This window comes from Vigna unguiculata, chromosome 6, assembly GCF_004118075.2.
Source record: "Vigna unguiculata cultivar IT97K-499-35 chromosome 6, ASM411807v1, whole genome shotgun sequence".
Classification (NCBI taxonomy): domain Eukaryota; kingdom Viridiplantae; phylum Streptophyta; class Magnoliopsida; order Fabales; family Fabaceae; genus Vigna; species Vigna unguiculata.
This window is the reverse complement of record NC_040284.1, coordinates 24,244,492-24,270,526: the sequence shown is the minus strand read 5'-3', so window position 1 is coordinate 24,270,526 and position 26,035 is coordinate 24,244,492. Positions and strand designations below refer to the sequence as shown.

Genomic DNA, 26,035 nt, shown 5'->3' with positions numbered 1-26,035 from the left:
ATATATTATATATTTTCCGTAAAAATAAATTTATGAAATAGTAGGTTTAAAAGGATAAAAATTGAAAAGAAAATGGTGTTGGAAAAATTGATAGAAAAAGAATTTAGGGTAAAAGAGAAAGTATCTGAGAATGGCACATAAACATAAAACATAAAACATGACAATGTCGAGAGGGTGTTGTCCTTGTCCACTTAGGTCTCTCTCTACACAGATGTTGATGACGTAGGACTTCTGTAAGAGATTCCGATGCTTCCATACATTTACTCACGCGCTTTCTTTCTTCACGCACTCTAATCTCTCCTTATTAACCTTGATCTTTGTGTAAATCATTGTTCTCCTCTTTGTCAGTCTTTTATATTTCATGTATTTTTTTTTTACTTACTTTTACAATCTCTCTCCTCTGTTTTAAATTTTTTTAATTATTATTAAAATTTTAGCATAGCTTAGCGTTAAATGCTACTCTCTTGGTTTTTCTTACAAAATTTAACAGAAATTAAGAAACGCATGTATATTTTTATTTTTAATATAATTTAATATAAAATATTATTATTTTTTGACACTGAATAATTTGTTTATACATATTTCATATTCATTATTTTTTATAAATACAAAAATTAACATTTTTAATGATAAAAATATTTCTAAAAGTGGATTATTAACTAGTGTAAGGGTGTCAAAAATACATTTTTCTTTGATAAAACTTTAAATGAAGTACTTATTATAACTGTATTTTTTTGTCATTTTTATGAGCTTTTATTTTTAATTTTATTAAGCATAACTAAGTTTTAATTATCCATTGGTAATTTAATCGGTATTAAAAAACTTTTATTAGATTTATTCTAAGTTTATTTAAATTTAATATTTTAATAAATATTACTACTTTTAATTTACTTTTTGTTAATAGATTGGTTTATATGATATCTAAAATTTATATACTTAATAATTGTCTTTTATCTATTCTCAGATATAAAGATAATTTCCTTTTCGGTTAACGCATTTATTTTATTAATTTTATCGTAACAATTTTTTTTAATTTTATTCCATTTTATTGTTTTTTAAAACTTAACTATTTTTTAAATTATAAAACTATATAAAAAATAATAAATTATTTATAATAAAATTATAAAATTATAAAATTTATTTATATTTAATTTTATAACAATGATAATTATTTTATTACCTAGTCTCTTAAGTAACACTAAAGATGATGCAGTTGGTGATTTTATGTTGTAATCTATTACCTATGTCTACGTAAAAAACAACTTACACAAAGATAAATTTATCATAAAATTAAATATTTTTCATTAGTTTTTTATTAAAAATTAGTCTCATATTTGTATCTAAAAACTTTAAATCTTTTAATTATATTTATAATCACTACTTAAAACATATATATTTTATCGTTAAGTCCCTATCAACTGACATGATGAGACGCCACAAATTTTAAGAAAAAATAAATAATTAAACATATTAAGAGATTTTGAACATAATTAAATAATTAAATATGAAATAATAAAAATAAATCAATAATAAATGTATGATTTATATATATATATATATATATATTATATTATTAGATAATAATAATAATAATAATGTAATGTTACTAAGTTATATAATATATAAAATAAAATTATATTTATTAAAAATAAAGTAAAATATATTAAAAATATGAGAGAATAACTGTTGATAAAAAAAAAGAATAAAGATAAAAAAATTTATAAAAGAATATATAAAAATAATAATCAATTTTTAAAAATTTTATAAATAATTATATTTTAAAAGATAAAATTGATATTTTGAAATATCAACACAAAAAATGAAATCTTCTAATATTATTATAATATTACTTAAATATTTTTCATTGTTAATATTTTGATTCATTGATCGTAAAACATTTAATACTACGACACTGATAACATTTACTATAATTCATTAAATTTTTAAACATAATTCATATTTTTTATTAATTGTTATAATAAGTTTGATGGTTATATTGTATGTTCCGTTTTATTTGACCTTTAACGAAAGCTTTAAAATTAAGACTACTTCAGTTAATAAATATTCAATATTATGATACTTAATATTAAATAAACATTTATGATTCATTAAATTTTTAAACATAAGTCTTAATTCGTTTTATTTACTTCCTTTTTTTTCTCTTTTCTTAATAGTTTCTATTTTTATATTTTGTTATTTCACTTTTATCTTTAATTATTATCTTAAAAATTAATTATTTTATAATAATTTATTTAATTATTGTTTTAATTTTTATTTTATTTTTTACAGTTATTTTTGAAAATAAAATTATATATATATATATATATATATATTATTTTTTTAATTTTACATTTAACAAATATTTTAAAAATTAATTATATATTTTTTATTGATCTTAAATTTAATTTTTAATTCTTAAAAAAATAAAAAAAATACAAAAACACATGTTACACATGTATGTTTTCGCTAACAAATAATAAGAAGAATTGATATTAATTTAAAAACAAGCGGATTTAATTAAAATTTTGGTTTAATTTTTAATAATATAAAAGTAAACTAAATTATAAACTTTTTCGATTGAAATTTTTTTAATTCTGTGAACTTTTTTATCCTTTCATGTGAATGAGGACCAAATCCTATTTGAGATGAATTAATTTGATAACTCTACTATACATCATAATCATTTTGACAATTGTATTATTAGACATACCAAATTAATAAAACACAAATGAAGTATCCACTTTTACATGTTTATAATAAATATAATAAGTAAATAATGAATTTATAAAAAAAAAACACACACATATAAATATATATATATATATATATATATATATATATATTACAAAATAAAATGAAAGATGAATTTCTTGCAACAATTTTAGCTTTGATTTAATTACTTTTAGTACTGTTTTATTTGATAAAAAATCTCAAGAAACTTAATTATTAGTGGATGATCTTAAACAACTAAGGACAATTATTTATATACTTAAATATTTTATGTATGTGTGTAAATTCTTTTATATTTAAAATTATATTCATATTTTTATTATATTAATAATACAAATTTTGAATGTATTATTTTAAATTCTTTAAAAATACAGGTTCAGATTCGTCACTAACTTTACATATATTATATTGTGATTAAATTTTAGATATGGTAAGGTTACTTTTGAGTGGAATTAATGTATTATAATTTGTTGATATGGTTGATGTGAGTGAAATAGTAGGAGAGGATTACATAGGTAGTAGCAATAGGAAGGTGGCATTGAGAAGAGTAGAGAGAATGATGGGGTGAGTGTTGTTGGTTTTGTAGTGAGAAAAGACAGTGAACATTTTCTTACTTATCATTTTCCTTGATTAAAAGGAAGCATGGACCCAATGCTTCACATGCATGCCCTCAGTGTTGTCCAGTCCATTTCCAACTGTAATTTGAAAACCCTCATCATCATCATCATCATCAACAAAAAACAAGTCAAACTTACGTACTTTGAAATGGTAAGTAATAAGCTTTGTGTTGTGTGTGGGTCACATGCAACAGCCATGGCCTCTGTCTCCTTCCTCTAATACACACCAATAACCTCTTTGGTTTTGCCTTTTAAGGGGAACAACCCCTCTCCTCTTTCTAAGATTCCCCATCATAACATCTTTACATAATAACATTGTAAAACCATTGTGTTTGTGTCTCACTTCCTCAAACATGATGGGTGGTTAGGGTCTCACACTTCCTATGCCTGCTTAAATTCCAATCCTTACTTTTCCTTTGCTTTTCCACAATCCCATCTCCTTGTAGGTCCTCCCTCATCCTTTCATCTCCTCTCTCAAACCGCACCAACACGCGTCTTAAGTTTTTCTCACACGATACAAAAATAATCTCTTCAAACATAGACACATAAAATGGTTAAATATGTTTTGGTTTTAAGTGAATTTTGGAATTAGTATATTTAGAAACTTTGAACCAATTTAGTCATTCATCTTTTGAAATACATGAATTTAGTTATTTTAATCACATTTTGTTAGGTTTGTTTGATGTTTCGTACGCATTTTGTGATTGTATTTGAGTTGTTTATACTGTTTGACATATTTTTGCTTTGATGTTAAGTCAAATACTAGTATGAAACGCACTTGAATTATCAAATATATTTAACAAAATTTGATTAAAATGACTAAATTCACGTATTTCGAAAGATGAAGGAATAAATTAGTTTAAAATTTTAAAATGAAATAATTAAGAAGAGACGACAGAGAAAATTAGAAGCAGAAATGTGAAACAGGAATACAAGGTGAAGATATGTTAGATATTTTGGTACACAAAATTTAGAAGCAAAAACAGTGGTCTGGTCTGGTCCTTGGATAGCAACAAATTGAGTCCACTTCTTCCGATGCTAATGAAATGGTCTTCAATCAGGTGTACCTCATCCTGCTACTGCTGCTGATGCTCTCTTCTACCTAAGTATGTATGTGATGTGTGAATAGTTTCTTTTGTTGGGTCTAATGCATAATAATTAGTTCTGGACCATTTCAACAGCACCAAAGAAAAATGAGAGTTAGATTTGAAATAAAAATGAAGCAGTGAGGTTGAGTAGAGTATAATATAAGAATACTGATATAAGGTGACAGACAGCTAAGGGGTGAGTGTTGGAAAATTAGAAATGCAAATGTGAACAACATTAAACATTAGCATTGTGATTAGTTATTGGTTACTTAGTTGGAAGTTGGAAGAGAAGAGAGCACACACAGAGACACAGAACAAGAACAGGTGTGTCTGAAGCAACAGTTCTTTTGCCTTGCCTTAAATGAGTTTGCAATTATATGCGGTACTATAGTTTTTTGGCTCACTTCTGAGCTTCACCATGTGACTTGGTTGGAGCACATGCCCCCACCATTCTTTTGGCACCTTCTCTTCCTCACCATTTCAATTTTCATGCCCCCACAAACATTAATTCATTTCTCAGCCTTGTACTACTTCCAGATCAATACTCACATTCTCACCATTATCAAGTATCAGAAGGAGATGAAGTATGTACCTTTTATATACTACGAATTTGTAATAGAATACCTTCGAAAGAAACCTCCTTTCTTCTCAGCATCATGTTCATGTCTAATGTAATCTAATCCCATGTTGTTAGTTTTAATGTTTCATGTTCTGTTACGGTTTGATCTTTCACAAGTTTTTTTTTAAGTTCACTTCTTTTTTTTTATTTAAAAAAAAGCTAAGAATGAGTTTGATTAGGGAAAATGGAGTTTAAGGGTTGGTCGGTTTTGGAATAAAAATTTAGTTTGTGCAGAATGATACGTCCATATCCAGTCTTCTTGATTCTTTCCCCCTACTGTTCTCACAAAGGGACAAAAGTTTACGGTTTTCGGGTATCTTTGATAATTGATCATTGACAGAGAGGGTTTTGTTTTTTGATTTTTTTTTTCGATCACGTGTTATTCTTAATAGTTATAAAGACAATTATTTATAGTTAAAAATAGTGATCACTTATCGAAAACTCTTCACGCATAGTATTCTTCCAAATTTGAATCCTCTCCTGAATTTAATATAGTGTTTTTACTGTATTTTTAAGATATGTTGATGTATAGTAATTTTTATTTTTAAAAATGAATTAAAATTATTGTATTATAATAAAGAGACTAAGGGATAATACAAAAACAAAAATCAATTTCTCTAGATCTGATTTAGTCATTTAACATGAGTTTTTTCTCATCAGATGATGACTTTTTTTTTTCATCCAGATAGTTTATTTTTCGTTGCTTCTTTTAGAAATTTTAAAATGTATAAGAGATAGAGAAAAATAATATCGCGATATGGTCTTATATGAAAGTATGTTAATATTAAAACAATTCATTATTTTGTTGTTTTTTTTTTAAGTCAGTGAGCTATATATTATTTATATAAACGTGTACGGATAAAAAAAACATTTGTTTACAAATTTCTCATTTTATCTTTTATTCTAAAAGTTATTATATCTAAAACTTGATTAAAATACAAAAAATAAATTCTGGCTAAGAATTAAAAAATGTATCACTTATTTATTTTCTTCCTTTTTTTCAAAATAGAAATATATTTGGAACAAAAAAATCATTTTTCATTTATTTTTCTATTTTAAAATAATGTGAAGTAAATAGTAAAAACCATCACTAAACTTATCAATAAAAAAATTAATTTTACTACTAGCAAAAGTTTATTAACTTTTAGTGTTTATTTATTATTAGCTTTATTTGGATCAAGAGAATGGTGAACAAGGTAGAAAAAAAAAGGGAAAGAGAATGAAAACACAACTACATTTTCTTTCAAATTTATTAACTCTAAACATTAACTATGCAGAAAAAATAGTTTGGATAAGAAGATTACTTTATGGTGAACCAATAGGAATGTATATGTATGAGGGAGTTATTTAGAGACTTACTAAGAATTCAAAGAAGGTTTCTTTAATCAGATGAAAAACTCGATTAATGGCTTTTGATGATATTATCTTAATAAGAGAAGAAGATTAAATTTAAATATCAACGTAATTATTTAGCTGAAAATATTTGTTTACACTCTGAATAAATATATAGTATAAAGTTAAGTATTTAATGTTGGTGTTAGGAGCAGAAAAAGTGGTGATACGAAATTACGTGGAAATGGTCCCATGCATGCACAGTTAATCTTCTGCAAGAAGTTGACTTCGTGAACATTAACGATGAGAAAGTCAACCAACGCGTTCATAAGTCCAACACGTGCCATTTCAATGCTCTTATAATAAACACACACGCCATGCATGCGTATCTCATCACCCCAAAAATTTGATAGCAAGAGATAGAGATAAAGAAAGTGATGCATGTAGAGGAACATGTAACGGGAAACACGGAAAACAAAACAAAAACCTATTTGAAGCATCATTTAACACTATATAAGAGAATTTATGTCAACTCATTTTTTTTTCCTCACTTGGTTGGGAGAGAGGATGGAATGAAAAGGAAACGAGAAAGAGAATAGAAAGAAAATGAATTGTTGTTTGGATGAAGAAAAAGTGTGTGAAAGCAAATCAAAAGTTTGTATAAATTTGATTAGAATAATGATAGAAAAACAAATGAAACTCATTAAATAACATAATAAATTACAAAAATATTTTTTATTTAATTAGTATAAAAATTAGCATTAATTAAAATTTAAAATTGATTAGTTGTAGAATAATTAACTTATAAAACTGAAAATAATATTTAAATTTATTTTGGTGATAATAGTTCCGGCAGTAAGTTTCGCAACATCGTTAGAATCAACCACCATATTTTTTCAGATTTTGTCTAATTTGGAGGATAAAACTCTGTCACAATTTTATACTTATAAGACGTCTTAAAGAGTGAAAGAAGAAAGCGTTTGACATCGGCTTAGGCGTAAATCATAAGAGACTTTAGATGTACCAGAACAATAATATTGTCAAAAGTTAAAGAATAATTAAATGTTAATATAATTATATTTGTATATAAATTTGATTAATTTTAAATTACTAATATCAAATTTAAAAAAAATAAATGAAAGAAAAGAATCAATGCACTATGATCGTATAAAAAAAAAATACATGAAGCAGTAATAATAAGTTGTTGTATCTGACTAGAGTAAGTTTTGACAGAGTTGGTATTTTTTGAGGTCCAGAGGAAGATATTTTTGTGGTATATGATATGATATGATATCATCGTTCTGCTTCAGAGTTGGAAAAAAATGGTGGTGCATGAGGTTGAGGCTGAGCATGAACATGGATTTCACCGACGGTGCATCTTCCTTTACTGCGACCAGGCACAGTGGAATAGGGATTTCTCTCAGACCGTTGCACAGGTCCTCTTTGCAATGAATGGAACAGAACTACGTTCTCTAATCTTCTTGCTCCACTTGTTTTCTGCAAACTCAACACCAGAATCATTGCTGTGAGGACCAAACACATCTTCATCTTCATCATATCAAAGAGTGAAAGGAAGAGAAAGTTTGAAAGAATATATTGAACATGGTTGTATTATATATATATATATATATATATATATATATATATATATATATATATATATATATGATGTAACCCTAATATAATGAGTTGACCAGAATAAAATCCACGGTTTGGATTTGTCGGTGCAGATAGTCTAAATCAAACACCCCAATTTTCCTTTCATATGTGCTAACCCATTCACATACTTTAATCTTATTTTAATTAAGTCCACCTTCAAACAGATAATATAATTAAAACAATGATATTTTTGATTACTAAATTTCGACAACATTCTCTTACAATATGAAATAACATATTTTAAATAATTTTAAAATATTAAAAATGAAAAAATAAAAGAATGAAAATCACTTAAAAAATTACACTTAAAATTATAAAAAAAAGAAAATTATTAAAATTTAGTAGTCAAAAAATTATTTTCCATATAATTATTAGCAAAGTGTATACCGTCAAGTTACCATGTAGAATGTTAGTTAACAAGTTGAGATTACTATAAAAAGTCAATTTATAATATTTTTATTCATACTCAAACTCATGATGTATACATGTGTATCAACTCAAAAACCATGTAATACATATAAGGTAAATGTGTTAAACTAATTGTATTATGATTTACTAGTTTCTGTTTTTTTTTTCCTTTTTTCTCACATATATATGAATTAACAAGTTCGTTTTTTTTTTCTTCTATTACGTTTAATTATATATATTTTATAAGCTTCATTGTTTTTATTATTTTATAAATTTTACAAACCAAATTTTACTTCTCATTAATTTTTTAATTTTTACGGAGATTCATGTTAAAACACCGTCATTTTATAAAACAAATGCCGATTGGGACACATAATTTGTGTTACTTATTATATAGATAAAGGGAGTAAATAAAATATCACTTTATGTGATTTTTTATTATTTTCTGTAAATAAAACACAATTTTCACATTGCATGTAACTGCATTATTTTCAAGTATCGTGTTTCTTAGTCATATTCACGCGGTTTAAAAAGTGGAAAAAATAGAATGTTATAGACCAACTTTATTAGTCAAACCAAAGACATAAATACAAACCAACTTGATGTGTCATAAATTTCCGCACACACTAACACATGTAAAAACACGTTCTACAGGAAAAAAAAAATCATTACAAAAATATCAAAAAACTGTTTGTTAGATGCACGAAAATAATTTATATTTGATTTTAGCTAAATATTTTAAATAAACTGAAATTTTGACTAAAATAAAATCGTAAAGATATTAAGAATATCAAATTTTAATAGTTTGAATTATAAAATTAAAAATAATGATAAATAGCTGATTTAATATAATAAATATAAATGTATTTATTTTTAGTATAATAAAAAACTATAATATGAATATATATTTTTTAATGTAATTAAATTTGTTTGAAATCTATTAACAATTAACATAATCGAGCACAAGTTTAGAAATTAATATTTAGTACTAGTCATGTATTTATTAAAAAAAATATATGTTAATATATAATTAGTTTTAAAAGAAACCTTCCATCGTTTAATTATTGTTCTTTAAATTTAAAATTCATTGTCAAAATTAATTAAATATTAATGTTTATTTTCTATTTAATAAATATGTGTGATAATTATTTCAATCATTAATAAAATTTAAGTAAAATTAATGTGATTAAAATTTTATATTAAAATTATAATTATTTTTCTTATAATATTAAGAATGAAATATATTAATATTTATTATAATAAATTAATTATTTATCTATAAATAGAAGTTTCAATTTAAAATAAAAATTATAAGAAAGTAACAATGGGATTTCATGTCTTATTTGTCTTTAAATTTATTTCTATATATTAAAAAACATGAGTTTAGTTGTTGTAAAAAAATGCCCCGTGAAATGTTGTGTTGAAGGAAGAAAAAATACCGTGAATATTCAAGATGATATGTGTGAATCTTGACGTATTTATTAATTACAGATAAGATGGGCAAAGGTACATATAACGTGTTACTTATTTCAATATTAAGAACAAAAATAATGATAACTTAAAAAGAGTCATATTTATGGAAAGATTAAAAAAATTATATATAATTATTGAAAATACATGCACTACTTCTGTTTACTTTTCTTTCTTAGTAACAAATAATAAAATTAATAATAATATTTTATTCTTATAATTATAAAATTAAATATAAATATTTTTTATAGTTTAATTATAAAGAGTTTTCTTGTTAATTTTTTAATTAAAAATTTGTTAAGTTTGAAAAAAAATGTCAAATTGAGAAAGAAAACTGTTTATTTTTTAAAAAACAGTTACTTGAAGGGTAAAATTGATAAAATAATGATTTTAAGTTAAAAAACTTTTTTTTAAAGGATAAAACTAGATGCCAAAATATTATCTTCATCAACAAGTTGAAGAACAATATAAGAAAACTATAATGGGTATGATACATACCTAGCTTATCATGAGACTTAATTATGTCATTAATCTCGACAATTCAAGGTATTGTCCGTATCAAAGCGTGGAACTTCATCACAATTTTGTGACTGCTTTGAAGCGTAGAACTTTATCAGGCTTTTATTCTTAAAAATATCTTAGAGGGTGAAAGGATGAAGAATTATTTAAATTGCATTAGACCTCAACTTTTAAACAATGTGAGACTAATGAGCGTAATACTTCCACATGATACATTGGTTACTCTAATATTCTTCTTTACTCACTAGTAGGTTATTTTCTTTTCTTAATAAAACACTAGCAATTTTTGTCTCTATCTCCTACAAATTTGATGCAAAGAAATTACATTAATTTAAATTACGTAATTATTATTTTTAATTACATAATGAGCTAAAACAATGACATATCTTGACTAATAATTTTGAAAAGTCAAAATAAAAACACTCAAAATTTATATATCTAATTATTTGTACTAATACAATAAAAATGAATACATAATATAGTATAGCTGTAACTACAACAAAAAATCACACATATCTAAATAATTGTTTCACATGTAACAATAATCGATATAGATACAAATAGTATAGAAAGTTTTTGCTTTTTATATTGGTTCCAGAGCCAATATAAAAAGTTTCCTTTTTATAGCGGTTAAGGTCACACCCAGTATAATAATAACTTGAGACTATTCTTTCTTCTCCTCACCTATGAACACAATATCCTTAGACGCACTAGAATAAAACTAAGAACTCAAAAACAATTATTCATTGATCGAACACATAAGAGTGACTATTAAATAAATATTTCAATATCAAGTGAGTTGAGAGTTACATTTTTTTATTAAATAAATATTTCACTCTCAAGTGAATTGAGAGTTACATTTTTTTTCCAAGGATATAAGAGAACAAACAATTACATTTTTTTTTAATTAAGTTAGGGTAACCCAAGTGATCATTTGACAATATTTTCTATATTAGACAAAATGTAGTGATAATATTGTCTATAGTAGACAAAGTTTTGTATAGGTTGTTAAATGTATGTTACATTTTATATAACCTAATACTTGATACAAAGTTTTAGAAAAATGTAAAAAAAAATGAAATTTTGGCCTAATTAATTTCAAGGATGTGTATTTCATTTCTTCCTCCACCCATAGCCATAATGAAAATGATCAAATTATTTTGATTAAAAATGTTTTTGGTCATATAATTGTAAAAATTAGAATTAATTTTTATTTAAAATTTTGGTTATTTTAATTTTTAAATTTTAAAAATATATAATTTTATTATTTTAAATCAAATTTTATTAAATTTATTTAACGTTTAAAACGTTTTGCATAATAACATTACATATTTCCAATGTTATTTACTTTATTATAATTTTTAATCAAATAATTTGGTCATGGAAATACAAGAAGAAACCATTGGGTGGAAAAATCAATTTCCCACACCGGATCAAACACAGAAATTTATTAACAAAGCCTCACGCATGCATCTAATTGGGCCGATATTTGTACAAACACCGGAGCAAATAGAGCCCATATACAAAGTTCTCACATATGTTAATTCACTGTGTACTCAAACTACACAATCCAATACGACAAGATTACACCAATTAAACAAACAAAAGCAGTCACTCATTTACAAGGAACAAATGGCAAAGGAAAATTTTGTTGTAACAAGACAGTAAAACCTTGTCAACTCATTGCAGCAGCAAAAACGTTCAGTGAAACCCCGAATAAAAGGCAGGGGGAGAAAAGGGAAAAAAGAAACTCAATATTATTCCAAATCCTATTTTCTTATATCCTGGATGAAAGCAAGCTATGTTACTGTACAGTTGCAACCAGCCTTCGTAACCTGGTTCACTAGTGTACAATGTCACTTCCTCCTGGTTGCCGATCAAATCATTGGTGTATGAATCTGTAAAATATGTAGTATACAAAAGGTGAACATTCTGAATACAGTATACTAAATAAAGTGGTAACATCTGATGCACAGGATTGCTTAATCTGATGCATAGGATTGCTAAAAGCGATATTCATAAAGCATGTCCGATGTATGAAACATAATCTTAAAACGGTTCCAAGATTTTGGTTCTTTATTCTGTATCGTGAATACCCATTTGGCATAGCATCTGTCAACATGATATGTTCCTAAAACTCAGACTGCTACAGAAGTGGAGTGAAGATTAAACTTCGCATAAGACGGCCTCAATCATTGATGACTTGAGTTTTGGTCTTTAAGTCATACTTATACTCTATCCATATATGTGACTGTATGATTAAACCATAAACAATTACAAAAACCTGCCAACTAAAGTGACAAACTATTCCTTCAACAAGACTTCACTTTCTCTAAATCTGGGCTACATAATAATTAATGTTCAACACTTTCAGCATTAAATTCATACTTTCATCTCAATCTTTTTCATTCTTGAACAGAACAGCAGCGACATTTCCGGATCCAACCACCAACTTGACTTTATTTGCTTTATTATCCAACGTAATGTCGTCTTTGACATCAATCCCACTTCCCCACCATTTTACTGTCAGCTATTTATTATTTCTTAATTTAAATAAACATTTAGTAATTTTATAAATACGACAACATAAAAACTCTCCCAATTAACACCCAATTAGAAAGTAATCTTTTTTATTTGATACCTATTTAAGTCAACGAAATTCACTCGTTTGAAGCTTCAGTCACTAAAGATATATCACTTGGTCAAACATTTTTCTCCATACTTAGTATACTAAACGTGGGCACGGACATAATTATCGTGGACAAATTTCATTTTCTAAATTAGTCCGAAGTCGGAACAAAAAAATAACAGATAAAGTAAAATAGATCAATATAATTTTAAAAAAGAAGACAGAAAGATGCTTTGATTTTTTGCCTAATGTTTCAGCAATAATTACTGACCTTATATACAGCATCAAGCAACAGGTTGATCTAATTCTCTTATTCCAATCTGACGTAATTGTTGTAGGTGATCAGCTATTTCCCGCAATAATTTAAGTCCTTCATCTCCATTGCTCGACAAGTTGATACTATGCTTAAGGAAACTCAAATCTGACTCAAGAACTTGCAACCTTCCAATAAAGTCCGAAGCCAAACTATGAGTAGAAGATAAATCATTATTCCCACAGAGTACAAGAGGGCTATGTCCATTGTACCCAAGTTCATCACTTTTCTTGCAAACTAGAGGTTCCTTGGATGAGGAATCATCACCCATGTCATCTGAATTTAGTTTAAGTGAAGCAACAGATTCGTCCATTAGAATATTATTATCCAACTTCTCTAAGTTTTCCAGGGATTCTTTTTCATCATTTTCTGAATTTATCCAATTGTCCCGAGATTGATGAATATTCAAGAATAAGTAAACTTGCTTCTCCAATTTCTCCAAACGTTGGGAAATATATAACCTTTCATCTTGAAACTCCAATGGTGAATTTTTTTCAGATTGAATATTCTGTTTCTCCAGCAATATGGGTAGAACTTCAACTTTGTCAGATATATCAGTACTTTCTGACTTTCCATGGATAATTTCATCCTTTTCAATGCAATGATCCAATCCAATCTCTTTCACCTTCATTTCAGAGTTTATCTGCACCATGTTTTCCGGCACTACTTCATCAGGGAACTTCTTCCTATAAAACTCAAGCTTAGCTTCAAACTCTTCGATCTCTTTCTCTTTCTCAACCAAAAGGTCATTAGCTTTCTGCAAAGCTTCTGTTTCATACTCTGACTCCTCATCCATCATTCTTAAGTACTGCAAGGCTTCCATGTGTAACGTTGCCTTTTCTTCCTGCAGCCTAGTTATCATGGCTAAGGCTTGATTTGCAGCAACTGCAGAAGCATTTCTTTCTTCTTCCAGCTCTTTATACAGAGCATTCATAAGTTTCCTATCATGATCAACTTGTCTTTTTAGCCTGTCAACTGCACTTTCACCTTCAATTTCACTGACAATGCTTCCATCCAGAGACAACCCAGATTCATTTCGCTCAAGTGAAATCATCCTTTGAAGTATCTGCATTCCAGCAGAGTTAGAAACATCAGCATTCTTTACTTCATCACTGTTCATAGACAATCTTGGACTGATGATGTCATTAACAGATAGATCGGTCCCTCGAGTAAATGAAAATTGTGACAGCAATATCTTCAGATCTTCGCTAATTCTTGTAGAATCCTTTCCAAGCCAATGTTCTACAAGCATGCCAGGTCTTCCTCTGTTACCGACTGCTAGCTTATAGGCATCACCAAGATCTAGTAAATTGGGATTTTGCTGACCAATATCATTAGAAAAGGTGGCTGATTCTAAACCTGCTTTAGATGTTGTTGGCTTATCAACTGACTCAATTATTTCCTCATAGCCCGTGGTTATCCTTTGCTTAGATTTTAAATTCACTTCATCAGTTGTCAAATCATCTATAGCAAATGGTCAAAAGGTTTTTTGTCAGTTACTCATGGAACTTGCGAACTTCAAATAGTAAAAATCAGGAGCCCTATTAGGTTTCATGAAATGTTTCCTGTTTTCATAAATATTTCCTAAAATATCATCTTGGTTTGACTTGTTTCCTGCTTTTAAATATTTGTATAGGAAAAAGTGACAACAATAAAATCTTGTTTTCACTGTTTTCCATACAAGTCTTTGACACAAGAAGCAAAGTAAAAATATGAAGACATTTTTGTAATGGTTACTTAAAATAGACAATGAATGCAGAAAATGATTCCTCAAATCAAATAGGCCTATATTTTTCAGCTATGAAAAAGGTATGACTTTTTTACTCATTTATAAAGATGATTTGACTGTTAAGAACTAGCTTATCGTTTCTTTTCATCAACTTTCCGTAATGACTACAGTGCACTCCTCCATCCTTCAGCTCCAAGTGTTACATTACAGGGAATGTATAAAAAAGCAACTGCAGAAAATAACTTACAGTTCTCCTTTGCGTGTTCAACAGCAAATCCTGTTTTATTTGATAATGCAGGAACTTCATTACAGGGAATAGGCTCAACTGCGGAAGGACTGACATCATTTCTCTCAACCTGCTGCAGAGAATCAAATTCGGCCAGACCATTCCTACTCTCCAGTATAGCTGCTGTAGATTTACTGTCATGAGTATCTTTATTTTCCAATTGCATTCCTTGCTCAAATAATGATGGTTGAAGTCCAGAAGAGGAAGTCCCAAGTTTCTCTGAAGCCAAATTCTCATTTAAATCAAGGATGAGAGCCTCCATATGTTCACATGGAACTTCTATATCTTTCTTGGGGTCATATGTACCCCTAACTGATATACTTGTACCATCATCATCAGACAAGGAAAGTTCCTGTTCAGACTCGGTATCAGAAGTAACCTTTAGTTCAGTGTAACCGACATGAGACAAAGGATCTGCCCGTTTATTTCTAAGGCGAGCACCTCTGCTAGATACAAATGATTTTGCTCTCCTTTTCTTGTGAAAATTGTTTCCAACAACATTTGATTCATCAAACTCAGCACCGCCAGACCCAATTGATTTGGAAATCACCGACCTTCGACCATAACTTTTTAAAGTCCACTGCTCATTACAACAAGAACAGAATTTTACACTCTCATTTCCACCAAGTAATGGATCCTCATCAAATCCGGACTCGGATCCCTTCCCTAATTTACCCACCAATAACCGGTAGGTTTCAGCATTAGATTTGTTGACGGTAGCGAAAGAAAAAAGGCAACTTTCACACATTCCTTGAACATTCACAAGCTTATCATGTGCACGACAAAGAACTACAGAAGAAATCTCCGTCTTATGACCACTGCAAATCAAGTTCCAATAATATCCCTTTCTCTCCTTGCCTAACACGTGATCAAGCCTAGAGCAGAACAAACACGGTGTTTGCAATTTGCAGTAACCAGCAAACTTTGTAATCACATAAGAAAAAGCAGCATCAATAAACAGTAAAAAGATCAGCAACCATTCAAGAAAAGCCGATGCCAAGGCCATGGTAACACTCCGGGAGAGCTTGCGGCACTCGGAAGACGAGATTCCGGCGGAAGCCATCATCCACCCTACTCAAGCGGCTCCAAAATTAGAAATCGATTTTTGCTTGGAAGTTCAACAGATCAAACTTTGACCTTCTTCCCGATATGATATAAATAATTGAAGACAAAAGGTCCGAACTGAATACATTCAGGAAGGAAATAAAATCAAAATCAGAATACTCATCCAATAATCTCAAATTGAATAAACTGGCAAGCATAAACACGTTGCTTAAAACAAGATCAAACAATGAAAACGGAAGGAAGAAGTTGGAACAACTATTAATTCATTTTTATTGAGATACTAAACTTGAATCAATGAATCGACATGTACTACAAAACTTTCAACTAAAACTAAAAAGAAAGAAATAAACTGAAACGTAAATCTTATTAATACCAATATCAGCATCAACAGGAATCTAAGCAGATGAAACGTAATCGAAATTTTCGAAGTATAAGATAGTGAATTAAAGAGCAGGTACTGAAAACAATAATAGACATAAACTGAGATGAAGAAAATGAAGTGAAATACCTTAACGAAGATTATATTATAGTATATGATATGCAGAGAATTTTTGAGAGAGAGAAAAGAGAGTGAAATGAGATTAAGAGAATATTAGAAATTAAGAATGTGAGACACCGATTCAAACAAAGTAAACCAACTAACACAAAGGTTGAACTTTCCAACGGAAATCCACGCAATTTTCACCCCTTTTTTTTTTGCGCAGAAAAGAAAAGAAAAAGAAAATAAGAAGCCGACAAGGACAAAAAGGTCAACCGAGTCGTGAGTTTATAGCAAAGTAATTTGTAAACACCGAAAATACCCCTTCACAGAAAAAGATGAAATGAAAAAGAAAAAAAAACTAACAAATCGACCATATTAATATATATTAAATATTTATTTAAAATTGTTTTAAAATCACAATTTTAGAAAAAAATAAAATTCAAAACATGTGATCTACTTTAATATTCAAGTGTTGGTAGCATTAGACTAAGTCTAGTAAAAAAATATAGAAATCTCTATTCAATCCAATTTAAGATTTTTTATTAGGCCATACAATGATTTATTCAAATCCAACCAAAAGATATGTATACTCCCATTATCAAATTTTCTACGTGTTCTATAATCATATTTCAAAATTGAGAAAACATTTAAGATATTTTTTCAATCTTTTTTTAAATATAAATTACTTAGATTTTAAGATTTTTTATAAAAATATTAGATCCAACTTCTTTTCCCTGAAAAGCCATAAGAAATTGAACAATAATAAATTTTAAAGGGAAAAGTGAGTAATCTTTGGTGTGGAAACATTTGATTGAAAATAAATGTTATGCTCACCACTCTCCGTCATGTATTTGTCTTCTTCAACTTTCCAACCGACCATTAGTTGTGCTTCTTTATAAAAGTTTGTCACATTACAATTAATATTATTGTACTCTGTCTATCAATTTTGAATCATTGCATTTATACTTCGAAATTATAAGTTTAAAATAATTCTGAAAAAATGTGAATCAGTTTGTTTAAACCAAAAATTAATATTTGATTGTAACTATAAAAAAATTCTTTTAATTAAAATTGATTACTAGTTTGTTTGATAATACCGTTATAAAGGTGATTCTTATAAAATTATATGTTTGTTAAGAAAATAAATTTTTTAATTAAAAAATATTTATTACATCTGTACTTATTTCAATTATTATAAGCAAATTTTAGAGGAAAAAATTAACATGTTTAACTTTACCTCAATCAATCTTGATTAACTACTAACAAAATATTAAAACATGGTTAGATGTTTAAAGATGTTAAAACACATAGTCAATTTGCCTCAACTTAAGGTGAGCCTGACTTGACTCGGTTGGAGGTGTGCTCAACTCAATTGACTCGAGAGTGAACTCGATTCATTTGAGTTAAAGATGAATCTGACTCAATTGAGCTTGAGATTGATCCAAATTGACTCGAGTAAAGATATGTTTAACTCAATAAAGTTGATACAGATTCAACTCTACTTGACCTAATATGGAGTCAACCCTTGTGGTCTGATTCGACTTTGTCCCATTTGAGCTCGATTTAATTCAAAATTATGTGAACTCCATTAACTTTGGTTTGATCTGGACCCAACTCAAATGACCTACTTTTGAATCCGATCTAGTTTTGTGTATCTTCATTGGATATCAATATCAACCTACAAATACTAACTTATGAGATGATTTTCTGTCATGAAACTTTTGTAATTATTTTGACACTATAATTTTTTTTATATGAACATTTTAACATAAACCTATATAGCTATATGAACCCAATCAAATTTTATAAAGTATGCTAATGATCAATTAAAATATTGAAAAATATTACATTAATTAAGCAATAAAAAAATTATCATGCAAGATCTTCTTGTTGATTTCTATAATTAACTTAAACATTTCTAAATTTTAATAAATTCTAAATCTACCATGCAAACTAGATGCATTGTTTTGTTGAACACATACACAAACTTGGAGTATTAAAGGAGAGGCTGCACAACAATGGTTTCTTCTTTGGTGACAATAGTGTTTATATACATGAAGTTTAACTGGTGGTTTTAAATAGATACACCAATTTTACTATGCTAATTAATATGAAGTATATGTCATGATTAAAATACATAATATACTATAAAAGCATATTTAGAAAAAATAATAAAGCAAATATACTACCTATCAATATTAATATCTTGAAGTATACTATAAATAATAATAAAAATACTATACATAATATAATGCTTACAATAAAAATATGTTATAATGGTGTCCAAATAATAAAATAAAATGCAATAATTTTCTATCGATGACTTATTTAAAATAAGAATAAAATTGAAAAATATACTATATAAAAGGGTAAAAATAATATAATCATATCTTACGAGTGAATAAAAACTGTAGCTTTATATAAAAAAGAACTTTAATAAATATATAATATACAAAATAAAAAAAAATTAGAAACACTGCAAACTACTTAAAAGAAAGAGTTTCTTAAACAATATTAAATAAGATCAAATTAGCTTATAAACAGATGAAAATAAATTAGAAACTAATTGGTGTCTGCAATGAGTGACGGCCAAATCCTATACGTTGAATTTTTGCTTATTAGCACGAAAACATCTAATCTATATTTGTCATGTTTTTGTTTCTTTTTAAGTGTTACTTTTTTTTTTTTTTACAAGATTGTGTTTTTATTTAACATTAATTATTTTTTCATCAATTTAATCCATTTAAATTGTATTTTTTGCACCAATAATTGTTTGAGAATTATTAAGCGTGTCTAAAAACATTTGATAAAAAATTATAAAAGAAATTGAAAAAATATTGATTTTATATATCTCGATATTTATAGTTTATAATTGTTTTTTACATTTTTTTCTCCTAAACGCCACATCCCTACCTTTCAATGATTTTTTGTTTGTCTTTTCCTCCATTTTTTTTACTTATAAAGCGCAAAACTTGATTTTTTTTATTATACTCACACAAAATTAATACAAAACTGTTTTTTTAAAAATGGTATAACTCTTTTAGTTGCCTCTCGAATGCATACTATTTTTCAAGCTATTTTTGATATTAGCAATTAGTTTGTAAATCCTATATAATGGAACGTGAGTAAAAAAGAATAAAAAACTTCAAAAAATAGTTTATAAAAAATTTTATATATTTTTTTATTTCTTAAATTACAAAATTAAATTTTATTTTATATTAAATTTTAATATAATTTAATCTTTAAACTTTAAAAATAAATAAATATAATACATTTTTCATAATCCAACCGCATCGTTTTTGCATTTCAAATGAAAGTTTAGAATAACGCTGGAGTTAATTTACACCGTTTCAAATATCTTAGCTCAAAAATAACATAAAACATGCCTTTTAATACATAATATTATTGACTTAAGATTACTATATTTATTTATTTTAAAAGATTAAGTATAGAGATGACAAATAAACCCATGTCCGTGGGTATCACCCGAACCCGTTCCCGTTTTGACGGGGAATCCCCGCTTTGACTAGGTATGAGTATGGGTATGGGTAATACCCGAAATTTTCAACTGGGGATGGAAATGGGGATGGGGATATATATATACCCGCCCAAATACCCGTCCCCGCTTAAATTACTAAACTATTTATAATTTATTAAATAATCTAAAAAATATATATAAATAAATAATATATTTACACATAAAATATAATATAATATAATATAATATAATATAATATAATATAGTATATATACATATAAATAAAATATACTTTTATATATATATATATATATATATATATATTTACACATATACATGTAATATAATATAATATAATATACATATAATATATATACATAATAATATAATATAATATATATAATATATACGTATAAAACAAATTAATCATTTAACTAGTGAGATCTTTTATAAACAAATTTATAACATTACAAATTTATAAAAATTTAAAAGAAATATATATATATATATATATATATATATATATATATATATATATATATATAAAAGTATAAAATATCTACGCATATACATATAATATATATACATAATAATATAATATATATTATTATATTTATATTATTATATAATATAATATAATATATACTTAAAATAAATATATATCTATAAAAAAAAAATATATATATATATATATATATATATAAACATAAGATATCCACACATATAATACATATACATAGTAATAATAATATAATATATAATATAATATAATATATATAAATAATTATATATATATATATATATATATATAAACATAAGATATCCACACATATAATATATATATATACATAGTAATATAATATATAATATAATATAATATAATATAATATATATATATATATATATATATATAACATATTTCTCATTCTCTTTGTTTTTTGTTATATAACATATTGACAATTGCTTCAGTTTTAGATCCAAGGTACAAGATGGACATGTTAGAATATTATTTTTATAAATTGTATGGTAATGATTTTGATCTGAAACTTAGTAGGATTCGTCAAATGTGCTATGATTTGGTTTTGGAATATCAATCAAAAAAGAATGAAACTTCTTCTTATAGAGCTACATCATTGGAGTTGGGAAAGGATGTTGATAATGATGCGAATGAATTTTTAGAGTTTATGGCAAAAAGAAAAAATCTAGAACTACAGTTATGAAAACAGAGTTGGATTATTACTTGGAAGAAGATAATTTGCCGGTTACACAAGAATTTGATATCCTATCATGGTGGAAAACAAATGGGTTAAAGTTTCCAACCCTTCAAGCAATTGCAAGGGATGTTTTAGCTATTCCAATAACAACTGTAGCTTCTGAATCTGCTTTTAGTACTGGTGGTCAGATATTAACTTCTCACCGTAGTCGACTTCATCATATTACTATAGAGGCTTTGATGTGTACAAGAAGTTGGATATGGAACTCAAACCATCTAGGTAAGTTACTCAAATTTATTAATATTTTTTGTTAGTATTTTTTGTGAATTCTCATCTAATATTCTACATTTGGTGTTTGTAGGTGTTAAAAAATTAAAAGGAAAAGATGTTCTCATGAGTGAAAATGAATCTGATGAAGAAGGTACATTATATTCTAGTAATTAAAATTTTCAATTTCAATTATTATATCATATCTAATTTTTCATTTTTTTTTCTATGTGTAGGTGGATCGAATGCAAATGAAACCACTGATCATTTGTAAAATTAATAAATATTTTGGTTATTATAAAATTTTAGTAATGTGTAATTTTTTAGCTTTTATATAATTATTTGAATTTTATTTAGTTGTTATTTGATACTTTAATTTGAGATTTATACTATTATAATATTTTTCTTAATATTTGACATCATGAAAATCAAAAAGAGTATGTTATTTTAATATTGAATATTTTGATAGTATCATGATTCCGTTGGTGTGATTTTTAAATTTTTTTTATAAAAAATATTTAATTGATATATGGAACAATAAAAAAATGGGTATAGGTATAAGAAAATACCCGTTACCCGGTGGGGATGGGGATTGGTCAAAAGTTGTATACCCGTTGGGTTTGGGGATGGGGATGGGGATGAATTTTTATTATGGGGATGGGGATGGGATCATGATACCCGTACCCGCCCCGCCCCGTTGCCATCTCTAATTAAGTATCAAAATAGAACAAACTTCAAGACAAAAACAATTTTGAATTTTACTTTTTAATTTAAAGAATAGAAATATTTTAACCCTTATAATTATATTATTTCACTTATTTAATATTACTCTTTATTTAATATTACTTATTTAAAAAAATATTTATTTTTTTTATAACTATTTTACTTCTTAACCCTCAAATGTTTGTCTGTCAAACAATTTTTTCCCTTAACATAACCCCAGTTCGTACATCTCACCATACATTATTATTTTTTTTTGTAGACAAACTTATCAACGGTTAAGATCTCATCCGGTGTTGAATATCAAATTAAAAAAAACAGCCAAGTAGAGCAGACAAATCAAAAGATAAGCAATGTTGTCGTGTTGGTGTGGAATTCTGTTTTTTCCACCCTAAGCGACATCATCAAAGTATAGACTCTAACTATGTGGTGTCAAAAATATTTCCAACCACTCTGATAATACCTGCCAATAAAAAACTATAACATACAGTTGCACCTTCGATAATGGCAATAAAAGAAAAATTACCACCAACGATATATTAACAGTATAAATAGGTGTGTTTGTAGTTATCCAGCAAGATCAGAGACGAAGAAAATGGCAGAAGAGAAGAGTGTGGAGATTCCTAGAGTCAAACTAGGAACTCAAGGTCTCGAGGTAGTATCATATTCATATATATCATATTATAATTATAATTACTCTGTGATCAAGTCACACATAAGGAAAAACTATAACTAATTGTTGAACAAAATCAACGATTTTTTCCAATACTGAATCTTCTGTTATCTGTCAAAAGGTATCAAAGTTAGGGTTGGGATGTATGAACATCAGTGGAGCCTATACTGATCCTGTTTCTGATGATGAAGGCATATCTCTTATTAACTATGCATTCGCTCACGGAATCACTTTCTTTGACACTGCTGATATATATGGGGCCAACGCTAACGAAGTTTTGATCGGAAAAGTAACCATTTTTCTCTCACCCTTTTTCTTACACTTCAATTTAGTAAGATCACTCTCCGAGTGTTTCATTGTTTGATTGTATTGATCAGGCTTTGAAGCAGTTACCCAGAGAAAAAGTTCAGCTAGCGACAAAATTTGGCATTGCAGGAAGGAGTTTTCCTAATGTACAAGTCAAAGGTACACCAGAGTACGTGCGATCGGCTTGTGAAGCTAGCTTGAAACGTCTTGATGTTGAGTACATCGATCTCTATTATCAGCACAGAGTCGACCAAACAGTACCTATAGAAGAAACAGTTCAGATTCCTTCTTCTGTTACACCTTTTTTATGTCTTAAAACTTGTTATATACCTCGCACTACATGTTTTGTCTCATCTCAAAAGACAAAAGTTACATAGGTTTGTTTGTTTGTAGGTAGGTGAGCTTAAAAAGCTGGTGGAAGAGGGAAAAGTGAGGTATATAGGGTTATCTGAAGCTAGTCCTGATACTATAAGAAGAGCACATGCTGTTCATCCCATCACAGCTTTGCAAATAGAGTGGTCCCTTTGGACCCGTGATATTGAGGAAGAGATAGTTCCTCTCTGTAGGTTAGTTCAAGTTCTTCTCCAAGATCATTGGAATGGAATGTATAATTCATATCTGTTTCTTAACTAAAAATTTTGATCCTCTATTTAAAAAAAGTTGGTCTGCTATGTTCATATTTCTGATACAGGGAACTTGGCATTGGAATTGTACCATACAGCCCTCTGGGGCGAGGCTTTTTTGGTGGAAAAGGAGTTCTGGAAAACATGCCTGTAAATAGCGCCCTGGTACAATATTTTATCATATTGCAGATCTTTTTTATGTGAAAAGTAGAAGATAGTAATAATGAATCCTTCAACTTGAACCTATAGTATGTGTTATTCAAATTGAAAATACTTGCGTGAATGAAGAAAAGTGATGATGGATGGTACCATTACCATACATGTTTCTTTACCTCATCAAAGCTAGTGAAAAGGTTGGACTGCATAATGAAAAGAAAAAAAATGCAGAGTTCTGATGGCTAGTAATTTCATTTGGCAGACTACATATCATCCTCGGTTCAAATCAGAGAACATGGGAAAGAACAAGTTAATATACGACAGAATAGAAAACCTTGCTAAGAAACACCACTGCACTCCTCCACAGTTGGCCTTAGCTTGGGTACTCCACCAAGGCAACGATGTTGTCCCAATTCCTGGTGAGTGACAAAACATGTTTACCTTTTCAAAATGACAAAACATCTTAAACACCAACTACTCCAAATTAGTATCTCAGTGTATAAGGATTCAGGATTCTGGTTTTGTTTCATTCAATCTGAACAACCTATTATGATAACATATTTCCGTAACCAAGGACAGTTTATCTGTTTAACTGTTCCCATAAGCTATATCAGTTAGTTACTCACCATGAATGTACAACTTTGACTTAACTTTTACAGGAACAACCAAGATTAAGAACCTTGATCAGAACATCGGTGCATTATCACTGAAATTGACAGAAAGTGACTTGAGAGAAATTTCTGAGGCTGTTCCCATAGATGATGTAGCAGGGTCTCGATACTTCTTTGAATATGATAAAGATTCTTGGAAATTTGCAGACACACCTCCAATAAATCAGAGGATCTCAACTTAAAAGCACTCTAAATCCTTTTCAGTTTTGCAATTCAGATGAGATGCAAAAACTAGTACTATTATAAGCTTCAAATGCATTATGCAGATGTAGTATAGTATATAAGGATATGATATGTTGTGAGTTTTATTTTTTTGTGCCAGCAATATGCATAAAAATAGCCTAACTCAACTATGGCACTTTGATGGTTGGGTGATTAAAGGTTTTATCTTGAGCTGATGATGAATAAAACAAAAGTTCTGATTGTTATTATATAGATACAGTTAAATGTGAGGATTTAACTCATGTTTTAGGGAACCAAATGTCTTAAGATGGTTTCTTATTTGATATAATCAAATTATAGTATCATCTTATTTAATATAATAAAATTATATTTTTAACCATGTGTATCTAAAAGTTAACTTCAGCTGGAAACTGTGTTGGAGTTGTGTTCTATACTGAAATAAAGTATTTACATTGTTAATTATTTCTGTAATAAAATAAATAAATAAGGTGTTATATTTAAGCAAAGGTTAAATATGTTTTTTATTCCTTCACTTTCAGTTAATTTTGAAAATAATCCATTTTGAGATTTTAGACCAATCTAGTCCTTCATCTTTCGAGATACGTGAATTTAGACCTTTTACTCCAATTTTGTGATGTTTATTTGATATTGGTACGCATTTCAAGATTGTATTTGATTTGTTTATAATGTTTAATACATTTGTGCTTTAATGTTAAGTCAAATATTATTATGAAATGCGCTTGAAATGTCAAATAAACTTAAAAAATTTATATTTAAAAAATGAAAAAAATCATAGGCT

The 26,035-nt window shown here is 27.5% G+C and overlaps 2 protein-coding genes across 3 annotated transcripts; one reads left to right on the top strand and one right to left on the bottom strand.

The window, feature by feature from the left end:
- Positions 1–11,844: 11,844 nt before the first annotated feature.
- Positions 11,845–17,184, bottom strand: LOC114187891 (myosin-binding protein 1). 2 transcript variants are annotated; one of them, XM_028076289.1, is made up of 4 exons: positions 16,973–17,184; positions 15,361–16,581; positions 13,343–14,848; positions 11,845–12,340 (listed from the first exon to the last, which is right to left on the bottom strand). In XM_028076289.1, exons 2-3 carry the CDS (start codon positions 16,463–16,465, stop codon positions 13,356–13,358), a joined length of 2,598 nt encoding a protein of 865 aa, XP_027932090.1. In that variant the 5' UTR covers positions 16,466–16,581; positions 16,973–17,184; the 3' UTR covers positions 11,845–12,340; positions 13,343–13,355. The 2 variants fall into 2 exon arrangements, with proteins under 2 accessions (XP_027932090.1, XP_027932091.1); XM_028076290.1 differs by lacking the exon at positions 16,973–17,184 and adding an exon at positions 16,838–16,957.
- Positions 17,185–23,056: 5,872 nt separating this feature from the next.
- Positions 23,057–25,529, top strand: LOC114186735 (probable aldo-keto reductase 1). The gene is made up of 7 exons (XM_028074724.1): positions 23,057–23,279; positions 23,419–23,586; positions 23,675–23,878; positions 23,997–24,169; positions 24,295–24,391; positions 24,645–24,801; positions 25,042–25,529. The coding sequence occupies exons 1-7, from the start codon at positions 23,220–23,222 to the stop codon at positions 25,233–25,235; spliced, it is 1,053 nt and encodes a 350-aa protein (XP_027930525.1). The 5' UTR covers positions 23,057–23,219; the 3' UTR covers positions 25,236–25,529.
- Positions 25,530–26,035: the final 506 nt, after the last annotated feature.

What these genes read in the sequence shown, in the direction of transcription:
- LOC114187891 (XM_028076289.1), bottom strand. Translation starts at nt 16,465, where the DNA reads ATGATGGCTTCCGCCGGAATCTCGTCTTCCGAGTGCCGCAAGCTCTCC. An exon ending in TGAACACGCAAAGGAGAACT is followed by an intron (nt 14,849 to 15,360) that starts GTAAGTTATTTT and finishes CATTTGCTATAG; the next exon opens with ATGATTTGACAACTGATGAA.
- LOC114186735 (XM_028074724.1), top strand. Translation starts at nt 23,220, where the DNA reads ATGGCAGAAGAGAAGAGTGTGGAGATTCCTAGAGTCAAACTAGGAACT. An exon ending in ACGAAGTTTTGATCGGAAAA is followed by an intron (nt 23,587 to 23,674) that starts GTAACCATTTTT and finishes TGTATTGATCAG; the next exon opens with GCTTTGAAGCAGTTACCCAG. An exon ending in TGCCTGTAAATAGCGCCCTG is followed by an intron (nt 24,392 to 24,644) that starts GTACAATATTTT and finishes TTCATTTGGCAG; the next exon opens with ACTACATATCATCCTCGGTT.